The sequence below is a fragment of the Camelus ferus genome, chromosome 16, assembly GCF_009834535.1.
Source record: "Camelus ferus isolate YT-003-E chromosome 16, BCGSAC_Cfer_1.0, whole genome shotgun sequence".
Taxonomy (NCBI): Eukaryota; Metazoa; Chordata; class Mammalia; order Artiodactyla; family Camelidae; genus Camelus; species Camelus ferus.
In genome coordinates this window covers 41,657,796-41,675,530 of record NC_045711.1, presented here as the reverse complement: position 1 = coordinate 41,675,530, position 17,735 = coordinate 41,657,796, and the positions used below count along the sequence as shown (strand labels likewise).

The window sequence follows — 17,735 nt, the reverse complement described above, 5'->3', positions numbered from 1 at the left end:
AGGTAGGAGCTTTTCTGATCTTTCAGCTGAGGAAAATGAGGCACGGAGAAGTTAAGGTGTTCGCCCAAGCTGACAGCTGGTGAGTGGCTAGCCCAGGACTTGGACTACAGCTTGACTCCAGAACGTCCCTCTCATCAGAAGCCAGGGAACTTACCAGCCAGACATTTATTGAGCACGTACTGTGTTCAGAAGATGGTGCTAAGTGCTGGAACAGATTAACAAGGTGGAGCCCTTACCTTTAGCTGTGAGCCAGTGAGTGGCCCAAGGAAGGGGTCCAACAGTCTGCCTGGCAGGCTTCATGGAGGAGGTGAGCTTGGAGCTGACTTGAAGGTGAGCAACATGCCTGGTGCATATAAGCAAGAGATCATTTTGCTTTGAGGGAAGGCTATGAGGTCTGGGAATAAGGGTGTGCCTGGAATCATGAGCATTTCACCTGTTTGTTGTAAAATGGGACTTGGGGAGTGGATCGAATTTGGAGAGGACCCTGTAGGTACCAAGCCAAGGAGTTTAGGCTTTAACATGGCAGCCCTGGGGAGCCATCAAAAGTCCCTGAGCCGGGGAAGGCCATAATTAGATTTATGTTTTAGGTATGCAGGATGGATAGAGGCAGGAGGGAAAAGGAACAGAGCTTTGATCAGATGTTCAGGAGAGGTGAGCGTCTGGGATAATTCCCCAGTCACTGAGTGCCTGGCGCATAAAAACCTCCACAAGCACATCTCATCCTCTCTCCCTCTTGGCTGGCAGGACGGAGAACCCCGAGGCAACTTGGGAAGCCGCGTGTTGAGGACGGCAGCGTCCCATCAGCCTGGGTGTTTAAATGACTGTGGAAGAGGCCGCCCTGCCACCTGCCATACCTGCCTGGGACCGGTATGTGAACAAGAGGAGAATGCCTGGGCCTGAGCCATTTTGGGGTCCATTGTTGTTGGCCTACACTGAAATTATATTCGGTAAAAGTAAAAGTACGTCAATGTTGAGACATTTCTGGACGTTGTGCTGATCTTAAGACAGATTTTTTTTTCTTGTTTTTTTTTAAACTTTTTATTGAGTTATAATCATTTTACAATGTTGTGTCAAACTGCAGTGTAGAGCACAATTTTTCAGTTATACATGAACATACATACATTCATTGTCACATTCTCTTCTGCTGTGAGCCACAAAATCCTGTACTTATTTCCCTGTGCTACACAGTGCAATCTTGTTTATCTATTCTACATTTTGAAATCCCAGTCTGTCCCTTCCCACCCTCCATCCTCCTGGCAACCAAGACAGATATTTAATCCTCATAATAACTCTAGGAAGTAGGTGCTCTTATTAACCCATTTTATAGTGGGACAAGCCCAGAGAAGTTGTATCACTTGGCCAAGGTCACACAGGTAGTAAGTGGGAGAGCACAAACAGGGGAGGGGGAGGTAATCCAGTGATTAGCATGGTTCCCATGATAACCAAGAGCACAAGGGGGTGGGAGACGGGAGACACACTGGCGATCCAGGAAGTAATGGAGGTCTGTGTTGGGGGAGTGGAGAGACTTGTGAGAGGCAGACGGGGCAGGAGAAGGGCCAGAGAAGAGGTGAGAATGGGTGGGGCCAGGGTGGTCAGGGAGATGCTACAGATAAAGGGCAAAGGGCAAGGGTGAAGTGAAGCCAGCCCAGAGGTCCTGGGCCCCAACTCACCTGCCCCCACAACCCTGGCCCAATGAAGACTATCCACCTTAAGCAGAAAGAGGATACTAGTGTGGCTGGACTTCATGTGCCTAATGGCGCAATGTGAGGCCAAACAGAAACACTGGAGTTTAGAGCATAGGAAGGTTTACTGCAGGGCCAAGCAAGGAGGATGGGTGCCTTGTGCTCAGGAGCTCTGACCTCACTGATGGCTTTCAAGGAAGAGTTTTGAAAGGCAACATTTGGGGGTGAGAGCTGAGGGTGCATGACTCTCCTGATTGCTTGGTGGGGAGGTAACAGGGTGGTGTTTCAGGAATCTCAGTTATCAACCTTCTGGTTCCAACCAGTCTAGGTGTCTCTGCATGCAGTTACCACCCCCGACTTGGGGCGGGGGGGCTCAGTTCCTGCAGAACAACTCAAAGATAGTATCAGACACTTATGTCTATCCCTTGATGCGGAGCCAGGACTCCGTTTTATATTGTTTTATCACTGAACTATTATTTCTTGACTGCTTTATTTTCATTTCTGCATTCCCTCATTTCCCTAGTTAGTTATCTGCTCTTTGGAACCAAGAGGTGTAGTAGGATTTAAAAAAAAAAAAAAAAAAAGCCTTTTTCTACAAACAAGAAACGGGGGACACAGGGGCTTCTGTACCTGGGAGGGCCCCACAGGGTCCTGCTCAGTTTCACCTTGATAAAAAGGTGAAAAAGACTTCAATCATCAATTTACCTTTCGAATTTGTTAGAGGTTTCCACCTGCAAGATTTAGAATATCTCACGGGGAAGGAGTGGCTTATATGGGTGTGTCTGCTAAGTAGGAGGTAAAACTGAGGCCCAGGCAGGCAGAGGCGAAACTGACCATGAGACGCAAACACACGGAAGAGGGCGCAACCCGTCCCCAAGCAGAGCTGGACTGTGCAGCTGTGAAGGTCACTGGGCACATGGCACAATTACCTGTGTGGCAGAGGCTAGTGAGTAAGCATCCCCTGGCAGCATGCCTGCAAGATTAGTTTGCTGTAGAAATGAGTGAGCCAGGGTGGGAACCAGGAAATCTTTGATTCCACTTTCACTGGACACATTTCTCCACCTGGATGAAGGATTGATTTGGCAGGCTTAACTTGGATGAGAAGAAAATGTCTTGCCAAATCTAATTGTTCTGTGGGACTTACAATGTTCAGGGGTTCCTGTGGGCAGATGTAGCATTTGCAAAGGTTTGTACATTTTCTCTTAAACCGCAGTGGGATGTACTAAAGCAAGTCCATTACCTTTTCATTGTGGTCTGTGTTTTCTGCTTCTGTGTCTGTGGGTTTTGTGGCCTCAAGGGTCCCCAGTTTTGGAGACTTGGAGGGGACCTTGTTTCTAACTGTGACCTTCGGGATATTTTCCCCAGTGATTTTTGATATGACATCTGGTAGCAGGATTTTTTTCTTCCTGGATAGGCCATTTTTATCTTTTGAGGAAGTGCTCAACAGAAGCAATGGAAATCTGTTTACCCAGGGCCTGAGTGAAGGTGGGTGAGCCTGAAGATTAACCAGGGCAATGTGAGGTCCTGGTGGGAGTCCCTCTGTCCCCTCTCTCATCTAAGCTTCCAGAGTGTCTCCGAAAGCAGCAGGGAGAGGGAGCATTTGGCAGACAGGGGCTCTGTCTTCAGCCCACTGTTTCACATCTGAAACCCCCTCATTACCTCCACACGCTGAAATCACATCGCTATATGCTATTCCATTCCAGCGGGTCCGGGGCCTCTGCAGGAGTAGATGGTTTGGCACAGGAGAGAGGACCTTCCTGGGATATGCTGGTGAGTGGGGGCGGTGCTGGCAAGTGCTGTGGGCTGGTCTGTGGAGAAGGGAGAAAGGGAAATACCAGCTGCTAAGATGAAAAGGACAGCTGTTAAAAACCAAAATTCCACCAAGCAAATTAAAGATCTAATTGGCTTTATTCAGTGATTCATGAGTCAGGGACATCCCAGGGTATAAACAGAAAGAAACCAATGGGTTGTTAATATATATATATATATAGGTGGAAGGAGGGTGGGACAAGGGAGCTATTAGCAAAAGAAAAGGATTGTTTCAGGCCCAGTCACCTTCCAGGAGGAAGGGCAGGGGTCTCCCGTGCAGAATACTCCTTCCTCCCCAAGGATGGAAAGGACCTAGGAGACAGAGTACCTTGTGGGTGTTGCCCAGAAAATTCCAGACTGTCTGATTAAGACTGCATTTCTGGGGAAGGTCAAAACCACACCTAGGCCAGGTCAGGTATGAAGTCCAGGTGCAGTATCCTGGGCTTCAGGGCAAGTGACAGCATTTGGAGCCCGTGGGTTTCTCCTTAACTAGTCCCCACTTTTGATCAAACTCTCAGCCAGGCTAACCAAGAGATGCAATCAGAATTTAAGGCGTTAGTGTCACTCTCAGCTGCCACTCAGCAGTCCTCACAGCTTTGCTGAACCTTGATGTGGTACCCAGACGTCATGGCGTTTTTGCTTCATCCTCATGACATTTTTAACTTAGCAGGACCCTACGGGGCCTTCTCAGGACAGTTACCTTCCCCCCACCATGTCCTCCGTCTGCCTCTTGTTTATAGAAAAACTTGAGCCTCCTAGGCCTTCCCTGAGTTCCAAAGAGCACATTTAATCAGAGAAGTGAGGAAATGCAGAAACAAAGGAAAACAGTCAAGCAAGACAAAATAATAGTAGTTTCACCATTAAACAAAATAATAGTAGTTTAGCCATTACACAAAGCCAAGGGCCTTTAGTTCCTCAAGGGCTAGAGATGGTATTAAGCCAAATCCTTTAAGCTGTTTATTTTGCAGATACTGAAACCCCCACCAGGTAGAAAGAGGTTAACTGTATGCTCCCCACAGCACGTAGATCCCAGACTGATTCTACCAAGTAGGTCGATGATGTTGACGCCTGATTACCTCACCACCCATGAATCACAAGCTGGCCACACACCCCTATGACCCTGTCCTTCACCCTGCCTTTAAAAAACCTTTTCCTGAAAGCCATCTGGGAGTTTTTAAGCACTAGCTGACTGGACTCCTCGCTTGGTGCCCTACAATAAACACCGCACTGTCCTTCACCACAACCCGGTGTCAGCAGACTGGCTTTACTGTGTGCAGACAAGCTCTCGGTGGAGGCAAACCTGATCGAAATAGTTATGAACAGACTGGAGTCTCTGGTGACAAAATCAATTTGACAAAGACAATTGGGAGGAACAGGTGAAGTTTGAGGGATTGGCAATAAAAAAGACATGAACTTTTGAACTTCTAGAGCCACACCTTTGGCCCTTTAAAAGGTTTGATTTGTGAAACAAAGACAGCTGGGCTTGTTTGGTTTTCTTTTAATGTTTCTCTTTGTCTCTGGTTACATTTAGCTTGGGGAGAAGACCTAAAAAAATTCCTACCAGACTGAATAATTTCAGTTTCCCCTGCCTGTTTAAGGGAGTAACAGCAGTTTTACAAAATGTTTTATCAACTCTGGGAGGGGCCTGTACAGGGACATTCAGTTGATACTGAAAAACCTGTTTAGGACCTTTGAAGACTCTCTTTTCCAGGTGATTACAGCTGAGACACTGATCTTTGGACCCACGTGTTTCAAAGTAGGCGTTGTTTTAGATGCTTTTTGTGTCTCTGACTGTTCATTAGCCTTTTGCAATGAATCTTTCAAACTATTCTGGAATTTTGAAAACTTTTGGAAGTTTATACATACCCATTAAAATACATGTCCTCTTCTGTTCACTTGTTTCAGGAACTTTACTCTCAAGTCCACATCTTAAACGAATGATCCTGTCTAACATCTCTTATAATGGCTGTTGTATTTCTAGGTTGTTTTTTAGTAAAACTTAGCCATTTTGCTAAATGTCGGCAGCTTCAGGGACTAAAGTTCTTAAACAGAAAATAAGCAGGTGTGCCAGAAGGGGGGCACTTTCCACTCTTTGGATGTAAAAGAAAGATCCTGTTCTTTTAGCTAGGCCTTGGTTCCCTCGGAAGCCAAACTAAATACCTAAGAGGGATGGGCCGTGAGGTTGGAAATCATACGGTGCCTTAACAGCATACTTCACAGCGTGGAAATTTCCTTTACCTAGTGTCAACCTAACCTAATCCGTGACCAACTTATTCTGACGTGAGAGTCTGTGGGCTAGGTGGTGAGTGCTCTAACAACTTTTAAATGCCCAACTCGTGCCCAACAATTTTTGCTGATTTTTGGCTTCTAAGAGTCCCACTAGCAATGGCCTTGACCTCACGTGCCCATTAACATACGAGTAGTAACCCATGAACTAGAGACTAGGGAAAGGATTGAACCAGCAAACCCCAAGAATGCGGGCTGCGGACTTATCTCCCAAACAAATGGAGAACTGCAGCGGCCACCAGCACTTTGTGTGACAACACAGTCTTGAGGTTGCTTTCCTGCCTCTAGCCTGGAAGTCTGCAGCACCAGTGAACAGCTGTTTCTGTTCAGTCCAGTAGCTCAAAGTAGATGTGACTGAGCGTATGCTACGTGCCAGGCAAATAAAGGGATGTTTATTATTCAAAAGAACATCAGGGGACACTGAGCAGGATTCACATCGCAGCCCTTTCCCTTCTGGGCTGTGTGACCCAGTGCAAGTTCCTGCACCTCCTGAAACCTCTGTCTCATCGATTAAAAAAAAAAGTGGGCACTTGCTCCCTGGCACAGCTGTTGTGAAGACGAGATAAACGATGCGTGAAGCACTCGGCACAGGGTGAATGCTCGAAGCCCAGGGGCTGTCATCCAGCCAGAATATGCACCCCTTACTTTCCAGAACCCCAAGCCTGTTCCCTAGAAGGGGGCTTTGCATTGATTTCGCCAGTGACTTCCCTCTCTCCAGCCAAGGATCATCTCCAATGTTTGGATCATGTGGGTGACACGCTCTAGCCTCCAATGCAGGTTTCTACCTCCCACCCCCATCCCACCTTTAAATTTAAAAAATGTCGGTCATTCCAGTAAGTTTCTAGGCTGGGAGGCGGAGCAGCATTGGAGAAGTTATCACATGTGGGTTTAGGAAGTGAAGGGTTCACTGCAAAGCTTGTGCATGTTATCTTTTTTTCAGTTGAAGTATACAGTCAGTTTACAATGTTGTGTCAATTTCTGGTGTACAGCACAATGCTTCAGTCATATAGAAACATATTCGTTTTCATATTGTTTTTCACCATGAGTTACAAGATACTGAATATAGCTCCTTATGCTATACAGTATAAATTTGTTCTATTTTATATATATTAGTTAATATTTGCAAATCTCGAACTCCCAGTTTATCCCTTCCCACCTCCTTCACCCCCTGGGAACCATTAGTTTGTTTTCTATGTCTGTTGAGTCTGTTTTTGTTTCGTAAATAAGTTCGTTTGTCCTTTTTTAGACTTCACATGTAAGTGATGTCATATGGTATTTGTCTTTCTCTTTCTTGCTTACTTAGAATGCCGATCTCCAGGTCCATCAATGTTGCTGTTATTTTATGACATGTAACTTTTCGAATTAAGAGTTCCCTCTGGATATATGCCCAGGAGTGGGATTACTGGATCATATGGTAAGTCTATTTTTAGTTTTTTGAGGAATCTCCATACCTTTCTATAATGGCTGCCCCAGACTACATCCCCACCAGCAGTGTAGGAGGGTTCCCTTTTCTCCACATCCTCTCCCACATTTATCGTGGACTTTTTAATGGCCATTCTGACTGGTGTGAGGTGATACCTCATTGTAGTTTTGATTTGCATTTCTCTGATAATTGGTGATAGTGAGCATTTTTTCTGTTGAATTTTATTCTTTAACAACATCTGTGATCCAATTCTAGTTTATTTTTTATGTGGTATGAGATATGGATCAAGGCTCATTTTTTCCCCATATACATAGCTAGTTTGTCTAGCACCCTTTGTTAAAAAGAATTTCCTTTCCATATTTAATTGCTGTGGTGCTTTCTTGAAAATCAACTGACAAGGTAAGTGTGGGTCAATTTTGAGACTTTCTATTCTGTCTGATCTACTTGTCTATCTTTACAACGGGACCTTACTGTCCTGATTATGCTAGCGTTATAGTAAGTCATGAAATCAAGATAGTGTAAATCATGTTTTTCCTTTGCAAGATTGTTCTGACTTATATGGATTATCGGCCTTTTCATATAAATTTTAGAATCAGCTTGTTAATTACCTCCACGCCCCAAAAAGTCCACTGGGATTCTGATTTGGTTTTGATGTGTACTTGAGAAATAAAATATCCCGCTATTGTTGAGAGTACTGTTCCATAAGTGACAGGTTGCACTGACATCATTTAAATCTTCTCTCTCTTTAGTGGTTCGCTGCCTTTGTTCCATAAAATAATAAGTGAGCAAGGAAATTTCCAACTGTGATTGTAGGTTTATCTACTCCTACTTTCAGTTCTTTCAAGTTTTGCTTCATGTATATTGAAGCTTCATTATTAGATACATAAGAACCTAGGATTATTAGATCTTGTTGATTTGACCCCTTTATCACTAGGAAATATTCCTCTATCTCTGTAGTGTTTTTTACCCTTAAGTCTATTTTATCTGATGTAATATAACTATTCTGGCTTTCTTTCTTATGCTTAGAATTTATGTGGGATCTCTTTTCCATCTTTTTGCTTTTAATATACATGTCCTTTACATTTAAAGTGTTTCTTGTGAACAGCATATAGCTGGGAGTAGAAGTCAGAGTTTAGACAGAGAAGCAGAACCATTTTAAAAAAATTATGTAATATTTATATATACCATATAAATATATTACATTGTTATATTATATATATATATATTTTTTTTTCTAAGAATTTGACTATGTGCAGTTGTGGAAGCTTGTTAAGTTCTGCGTCTGGTGTCAGTCTGAAGTCAGCAGGGCAGGCAGGAAGGGGAGAGGGATGTGAAGGGGGCTATGCATGGAGCAAGATCAATCTGGAACCCATGAGAGTGGAGCCCCCAAGGAAACAGCACACGTGGCTCTCACTGCCCCCAGGCCTCTATCTGATGTTAAGCGTGTTCTGCAACGGAAGCAGGTGCCCTTGGACACAGCTAAACATGCACCTGGGACAGAATTAGAAGTTAAAGGAGGAGATTCAGCAGTAAGAGGAGTTGCCGTGGGCCCAGCTGCTACCCCTCCCCAACAAGACAGCGATAAGGAACAACAGAGAAGCTCCAACCTCCCCAGAGAGAAAACAATAGGGATGCAACTTCAGTTTCTCCTTCCAAATTGCATACAAAAGATCTGTTTGGGGAGGGAGAAATTTTCCTCTACTCTTCTAGGTTCTTTTGGCTGGTTTAGGAATTAAATTGACATGAAACAGATTAACAGGAGAAAATCAAGCAAAACTTTAAGAACACATATACATGGGAGAGACCCAGGAAAACTAACTTGCCAAAATGGTCGAAGCTCTCACCTTAATACTATCATCTCCAACTAAAAATTAAAGAGAATGTTGAGGGTGGAGAGAGTCAGTTATCAGAAGTTACCAGGATAAGCTCAGCAAACAAAGGTAAGGTGGTTAGGCGGGTCTGTCATTGCTTTCATACATAAGACTTTCTAGAGATTTAGTCCTCCTCCTTCTGGTACAGAAGAGGGAGACATCCTTAACAAACGGGAGATTTCCTTTATAGATGTAAAATGTTTCTTCCCAGAGGGTAACTCCTGCTTGGTTTTCAGAGTTTTTCCCACATCTGCTGTTTCTTAGAAAATGACCAGCTTAAAATAATATGCCAAAGAGACATATTTTGGGGTGGCAAATTCTGCTCCCCTACAACTATCTTACCCATTTAGAAGTGTACAGTTCAATGGCATTAAGTGCATCCACACTGTTGTGCTACCAGCACCACTATCCACAGAACTTTTTTCATCTTGTAAAACAAACTCTATACCTGTTAAACATTAACTCTTCTCCTTCCCCTAACCCCTGGCAACTATCATTCTACTTTCTGTCCCCATGAATTTAACTATTCCAAGGACCTCATACAAGCAGAATTATACAGTATTTCGCCTTATTTCACTTAGCATTGTGTCCTTGCAGGGGAGCAAAATTTGCCACCCCAAAATGTGTCTCTTAGGCATGAGGATTTTTTTAAGCTGGTTGTTTTTAAGAAACATACAAAGCAGAATGATGTTGCCAGGGGTTAGGGGAAGTGAGTCTCTTGTAGGCAGCAAACAGTTCAATACTGTTTTTTTAATTCATTCAGCCAATCTTATGTCTTTTGATTGGGGAGTTTAATTTATTTACATTTAGAGCAATTACTAACAGGGAATGATTGTTGCCCTTTTTTACCTGTGCTCTGTGTACCTTAGAGCTTTTGGTCCCTTCTTTTTTCTTGTACTGCCTTCTTTCTTTCATGTTTCACTGATTTTTTTTTTTTTGTAGTGATATACTTTCATCTACTTCTCATTTCCTTTTGCGTATACTCCAGATATTTTCTTTGCAGTTACCACTGCAATTATGCAAAACACGTTAAAGTCAAAAGTCTTTTAAAGTATAAACTTCAGTTACACATCAAAATACTACGTTACAGCTCCACCACCCTACCTGTATTATCGATGTCACAAATTACATCTTTATACTTTGTACAACTCATTAGCACAGATTTACAATTATTTTTTATACTTTTGTCTTTTAAATTCTATGCAAGAATTAAAAGTGGACTTATGCACCAAAATTACAATACAGGTTACTGTATTTGCCCATGTATTTCCCTTTACTGAAGAACTCTATAATACAGCTTCATGTAGCTGTTTGGTGTGCTTTCATTTCAAACTGCAGGACTCTATTAACATTTCTCACAGGGCCGGTCTATTAGTCATGAACTCACTGAACATTTGTTTATATGGCAAAGTCTTAATCTCACCTTCATTTCTGAAGGACAATTCTGCAGATACTGTATCATGATTGGTACATCATCCCACTGCCTCCAGGCCTGCAAAGTTTCCGCTAAGAAACCCACCGATACAGGTAGACCTCGTTTTATCGTGTTTTGCTTTACTGTACGTGGCAGACACGGCAGTTTTTACAAACTGAAGGTTTGTGACAATCCTGCACTGAGCAAGTCTACTGGCACCATTTTTCCAACAGCATTTCAAATCCTCCACCAGCAAAAAGATTACAACTCACTGAAGGCTCAGGTACAGCATTTCTTAAGGTATTTACGTTGTTTTTTGACACAATGCTATTGCACACTTAACAGACTACAGTACAATGTAAATGTCACTTTTATATGAACTGGGAAACCAAACCATTAATCTGACTCATTTTACTGCAGTGGTTTGGAACCAAACCCGCAAAATCTCCAAGGTTTTTTTAGAAAAGCTCACTTGTATGTGAAAAATCACTTTTCTCCTGATGATTACCAGTCTGTCTTTGACTTTCAGCAGTTTAATTACAATGTGTCCCAGAATGAGTTTTTGGGTGGGGGTATCCTAGTTGGAGTTTGTTGAGCTTCTTGAATTGTATGTCCATTTATTTCCTCAGTCTTGGGAAGTTTTCGGCCATCATTTATTCAAATAATCTCTGCCCCTTTCTCTTCTGTTTCTGGTCTCCCATAATGCATACGTTAGTCCACTCAGTCCACCTGATGATGTTCTGTAAGTCCCTCAGGCTCTCTTCAGTTTCCCCCACTTTTTGCTCCTGACTGAATGACTTCTATAACCTATCTTCATCTTTGCTGAGTCTTTCCTCTGCCTGATGAAGTCTGCTGTTGAGCCTCTGTAATGAAGTTTTTCAGTTAAAATTATTGTATTCTTTAGCTCCCAGAGTCATTTGGTTCTTTCTTAGAACTTCTGTCTTTTCGTGATATTTTCAATTTGCTCACACACTGTTTTCCTGATTTTGCTTAGTTGTCTATCTGTGTTCTCTTTTATTTAGCTCACTGAACATCTTAAAGAGAGTTTTAAAATTCTCTGCCTGGAAGTTTGGAGATATGCATTTCTTTATAGTCAGTTCTGGAGTTTGTTTTGTTCCTTTGACTGAGCCATATGTCTTTCTTTCCTTTATTTTTACTTTGGCATGTGGTAAAAACCACTGCCTCTCCCAGTCCTTATGAGTGGCTTTGTGGAGGGGAAGACCTTCATCACCGGTCCAGCTTGTGGTTCAGGGGCCTCTCAAAACTTTTCTAGGGAGGTGTCTTCTCTGGCCTTATGTGTGTGTGCTTTAACTGTCTCAATTTCCAACGTGGCTTACCTGTTTTCTTCTTGGGAGCCTGTACTCCTTCTCCCCTGGCATCTGCCTGGAGAAGTGTAGATCTGTGCAGCTCTAATGCACTGCAGCATTCACGACTATTTTCTGAAGCTTCCAAATAATGTCACCATTCTCGTCAGTACCTAGTCAAGTAAAACAGAAACCAGTCCTGCAGCCAGTACCCGACAAGGTAAAATGTTGGACACACAGTCCTCGCCTGTTTCTGTCCCCAGGGAGGAGCCATGGTTACAGGAGTGTGTCCTCCTGACTGCACTGGGCTACAATGAAACGGACACAGGCACCCCAAATGTCACAAACTTTCCTTCCCTTCGATGGAGCCTCTTCCTGGTTACATGTTGGCTTGGGTGCTGCAGTTTCTCAACTGGTCTCTAGAATTCTCACAAACATATGTCCGGTCAGTACCCTGTTGTTACCTCAGCATCTCCACTAGGGAACAAGGGCCTGGAGCTCCCCAATCTGCCATATTGGTGATGTCAATCTTCTTTCTACAGGTACTTTTCCAATCATCAGTGTAACTTCAGGTTGCAACTTCAAGCAGCCGATTCCACTTTAAGTTATACTGAATTACTTATTTTGCAGTTTCTTTGAAAATATTCCACCGATCTGTTTTTGAGCCACACAAGGAAAACTGATCTTATTAAGGCGGTTTCTTATGCGGTTTGATCTTCTACTTAAAATATACCATATTTAGTCCCCAATAGCTGTTTGTGTTTTAAAATATTAAATCACTCTTCAAATGATAATGGATCATGGCTGTGATAAAATATACAACAAAACGTGTCAGAAGTCCCCAAAAGTAATTTGTGGAGCCATGATTCTGAGATATTTTCCGTTACACTAGTATTCTTAAACATAGGGGCCATCAAAGTGATTCATACAATAATGTCACAAAAAAAGACTGCCTTATTTTAAATCAGAATTGTACATACACCTAAAAATATCTGAATACTCGCTGCTTTTGGCCACAAGTATATTCAATTAAGAAATTAAGAAATTTGGTTCTATTTATCCTTCTCTTTTTCTATGAAGAAGACTATTAATAAGCTTTAACATTATTCTACCTTTACTAATATACTAGGAACCATAAATGGAAAATATTTTAAAGATCAAGGCTCACCAAAAACTAAATCTAGAATAAGTCAATAAGTAATGATCCTTATTTAAGGATGATAAAAAGAACCCTGTTCCAAACACATGCTAAATATTCCCTTATGCCAGTAATCTGATGTAAAAACAAATTGTGACCCATACACTATCTGCTAAAATTATCAACTGTTAGCCTTAATATCCTAGGACTGCCCTATTGCATCCAGTTCTAACAAACAGTATTTCTCTACAGAACTTTAATACTGGAGGCCCTCCTAGTCAGCAGCTACTTCTAAAGTGAGGCTAGATATAGACAGAATAGTTGATGGAGGTGCTAAAAGAGAAATTCTAAACAAAGGTGCATTTGTTTCCCATTCCTGCCATAACAAATTATGGATTCTCACCGGCTAAAATCCAGGTGTGAGCAGAGCTGGGCTCCTTTCTGGAGACTAGGGGGCCACATGCTGCTCCTCCAGCTGCTGACTACACTCACTGTCTTGTGCTTGTAGGACTGAGATCCTTGCTGGCTGTCAGCGGAGGGTAACTCCTGGCTTCCAGGAGCAACTCCCACTCCTTGGGTGTGACCCTCTTCCTCCACCTTCAAAACCAGCAAGGATAAGCCGAGTCTCTGACCTCCTCTTCTGTCCCTTCTGTCTGGTTTGAAGCAGTCCTGTGATTAATGGACCCACCCAGATAATCCTGACTGGTTTGAAGGGTCAGCTGATCAACAACCTTAATTTACTTGTAACCACTGACAGGTTCCAGGGATTAGGTTATGAACATCTGGGGCATTATCCTATCTAGCACAAAAGGCATTCAGAAGAAACTTTTTAGGCCAGGATGAAACTGGAAATGATATCCTAAAATGAAACCCTGGCCTGTTTAATAATTATGAAACTGTTTCTGAAAATGTTAAACCAAACAAACAACTTTAGATATCCACCCTTCAGAGTTTTAATGTATTTCTCGTGGAATACAAATGAATCTCTAATGACAATTCATACTGACTGGAAACCGTGAGTATCAATATCCAAATTAACGTCTGTAATTTAAGAAAACAGTCATTTCTCTTTGTTAATGAGAAGCCCCTTGAAAATACTTTTTATCCCTTCATGACAAAAAGCGAAATAAAATTATTTTAGTGGGATCTGAATCCTAAAATGATACGTATCAGAAATTGTTTATATCACTGATTAACTGCCTAACTCTAATATACAATTACTTTGCAATTTTTGAAGTAGGTTTTCAATTTCTGGTCTGTTTTTAAAATGAAATTTCCATCATGTTAATAAAAATGTAAGTACGAGGGGAGGGTATAGCTCAGGGGTAGAGCGTCTGCTTAGCATGCACAAGGTCCTGTGTTGAATCCCCAGTACCTCCATTAATTATTCAAATTAACTCATTTTTCTTTTTTGGGGGGGGAGGTAATTAGGTTTAACTAAGTCTGAAATGAATCTTTTTAGAACTGACTATTGGAATGATTAATTTGCTATCAAAAATACTTACAATATTTTTTTTCTCATGTAAAATATACCACTAAATGCCTTTTTCACTGTTCATGTCCACTGAGTCATGCATTTCAAACTCAAAAGCAAACCTTCACACACTTCTCCTGAATGTCATCTCTCCAAGTGCTGGCTTCTCACTGTCCACCCCAGATTCTTCGTGTTTCAACTTGCTGAGGTGATGATATGAAATCCAGTCTATGAAGACAGTTAAGAGCTCATAAACCTTAGTCCATTAAGTGGTATCTATATGCAAAAAATTAAATCAAACTTTTACTTGAATTCACAGCCTCCTAAAACTTCAAAGGCAAGTTTTAAATTTGGCAAATGATTACAGCATAATTTACCTTAAAAAAACACTTCACTGAAATATGTACTGAATGATAAATCTCCATATGAAAGAAATTCCAAATCAAGTATCTCCAGTTAACATTAGAAACACATTAAAACACTGACTGACAGAAGGGGAGAAAACCCATCATAAGGTGCAGGTCTTTTAGTTCCTTTATTATTATCAAAACAGAATTCTCATCAAAATTCTCTACCCAAGTTTGGTAAAAGAAAAGTAAAACTGGCCTTAACTCAAGAGCATGAAACCACATAACTAACAAATTTTAATAAGTTTAAAGGTTTCAAAAGCTAAACCCTTTCTACCATGGAACTTCCTATCTTCTTCCCAAAAAAGTAGGTTTTCTTTACATTATAACACTATAAACAGAGTATGGAAAAATTTTCCTGGAAATCCTATTCTCTGGGAGTCTACAAAAATGGGAGGAAAATAAGGACAAAATGCCACAAAAAATTATAAATTCAACTAGACTGATTCAGTATTCCTTCACATCACTTTGTCAATTAAATTTAACATTTATCACCTTAAGCAGGGAACTATGCTAGATTTAATTTTGGACAGAAATATAAAAGCAAGTTAATAAAAAGGCAAAATTAAACAGATAGCTATCCACAAAAACAGAATCAGATGGATGAAAACAAAGTTACCACATTATTCAGAACAAGAGTAATTTTTAACCTCCATTTTCTTCAAATAGGAACTTTTGATGAAAACTGCCATCATCTTGAGTACCTGAGTATAAAATCTCCACTTTTTCCAATTTAATGTTTTTTTTAATTAAAAAATTATTTTTCACAAAAAGCATCCCCTCTAATAAAACATGGAGGGCTGTATGACAGGAAAAAGGGAAGGGGGAGTAAAATATGACCATTTGCAACCACAAAATCCTAAGTTTCTGGTGCCCCGCAGAGGGGAAAACAGGCAGGGCAGCCCCACCTGGAGCAGAGATCGTAGGGACCAGGCAGGTTAGAAGACAGACCCTGGCCTAGAGCCCTCAGGAAAGATGTACGGTTGGTGCTGCTGCCCTGGCTGTGGTCCCCATGCTCCTCCTGGATGCAACGCAGAGGCCTGGGCCCGCCTGACACTGTGGATGTTGCTGTTCTGGTCCCAGGCCTCCACCTCCTGCTAGCAGAACTCCCGGACAGCCTGCCCCGGGACAAGTCCAGGCCCAGGTCCTCTGGCTGTAGAAGGTCTGCTTCCCTGAGCTGCTCCAGCAGGTCCATGAAAGCTCAAGATGAGAAAGAACACCAAGTGACAGCAAAGCGGTGGAGCAACCAGAACACACATACACTGCTGGCAGGAATATAAATGGTACAAACACTGGAAAACTGGCAATTTCCCCAAAAGTTAAACACACATCTACCTCGTGACCCAGAAATTCCAGTCTCAGTTATATTTACAAGAGGAATGAAAACACATGTCCACAAAAAGCCTTTGTACGTAATAGCCTTAGCAGCTTTGTTCATGGAGAGGCAAAAACTAGAAACAGTCCAAGTGTCTATCAGCTGAAGGACGGATAAACAAACTGCAACAGTCACACAACAGAGTACGCACAATACAATGCCACTGACTCGAGTTTTACCTAAAATAGGTAAAATTAACTCATGGCGACAGAAGTCAGATCAACAACTACTTCTTGCAGGGAAGGAACACGAGGGAATTTTCCAGGTGTAGGTTACATAAGGGTAGGCATTTGTCAAAGCTGATCCAACTGTACACTTAAGGATCTGCACACAGAGTTACTGTAGGCTACTTATACCTCCAAGTAAAAAAAAGAAGAAAGAAATCTTAGCAAAAAGAAATCAGCGGAGCTCACTGTAGTCCTGAGAGAAAAGTAACACTGTAGTTTGTAGATTCCAAAACAGGACGAATAACAAAGCCATTATTAAGCTTAAGTTCCTGTGATTTGTCTGTGTTACTAGGCCTAAAACACTACTGAAATATTTTGTTTTTGCAAATGAAAGCATATTTGAAATAAAGAGATATTTCTCTATAAAGGACTTATTATGGTGAATCCTTCCATACCAATGTTTACTAAATGGGGAAAAAAAAAAAAAACCCAGAAAATTTCAATCATATCACACGTGACAAGGTTCTGAAACTGGTGCTTTTTCTTGTTTGAAACTTTTCACTTTTTGAGCAGCATGGGAATTTCCTTTCAATCTCTGTATTGTCATAAACTCATACTTCCTCTGCAACAGTACATACCCGTGAATTAAAGAAAAATTATATTACAAGTGAGAAACTCCAAAGGCCTTACTACTTCCTGAACTCCTATGTTAAACCTTCTATGTCCCACATGTCTCTCATGAATTTTCCATTCCTTCTCCACTCAGTGTTTTCACCTCGAGACTTTTTATGAAACTACCTTCCAGTTCACACGAATCCCATCTTCTGCTGTGCCTCGTCTGCTGTTACAACCAGTCACTGGAGTTGTGAAATACAATTAGTGTATTCTTCGGTTTTTGAATTTCACTTTCATTTCCTTTTATAGGCTCTAGTTCTCTAAGGAAGTTCTCAATCTTTTTTTCTACTTCCTTGAGCATATTAATCATTATTTTAAAGTTACTGCCTATATTAACTCCAATATCCAGATCATCTACATATTGTCTGGGTTTTTTTCTCTTCATATTTAGACACATCGTTCTGTCTTTAATGTGCTTATTAATTTTGTACAGATGACAGAAAAAAAACTTATAATTTCTTATACACACAATATCTTTCAGAAAGAGCTCATCCTTTTCTCTGCCAGGTATTTAAAACACAGACAGAGCACCTTAGCCTGATTAGGAACTGAAATCAATTAAAGCCAGGTTTCAGTTTGAGGAGGGTTCAATTTACCTCTAATTGGCCTCCCTCAGGGTGCAACCCTACTGCTCCCTACTGAGAGCCTAGGGTGCCCACTGGTCTCCCTCCCCCGATGAGTCTGGAACATTAACCCTTGTCTCCTCAGCT

General features: G+C 41.6%; 1 protein-coding gene across 1 annotated transcript in view; it reads right to left on the bottom strand.

Moving 5' to 3' along the window:
* Positions 1–1,041: 1,041 nt before the first annotated feature.
* Positions 1,042–17,735, bottom strand: part of LOC102506054 (coiled-coil domain-containing protein 138-like) — a 29,532-nt gene continuing 12,838 nt past the window's right edge. The window contains exon 3 of the mRNA XM_014559498.2: positions 1,042–3,490. Within this exon, the coding sequence (XP_014414984.1) occupies positions 3,365–3,490 (126 nt within the window). The 3' untranslated portion in view covers positions 1,042–3,364. The remainder of the gene's footprint in view (positions 3,491–17,735) is intronic.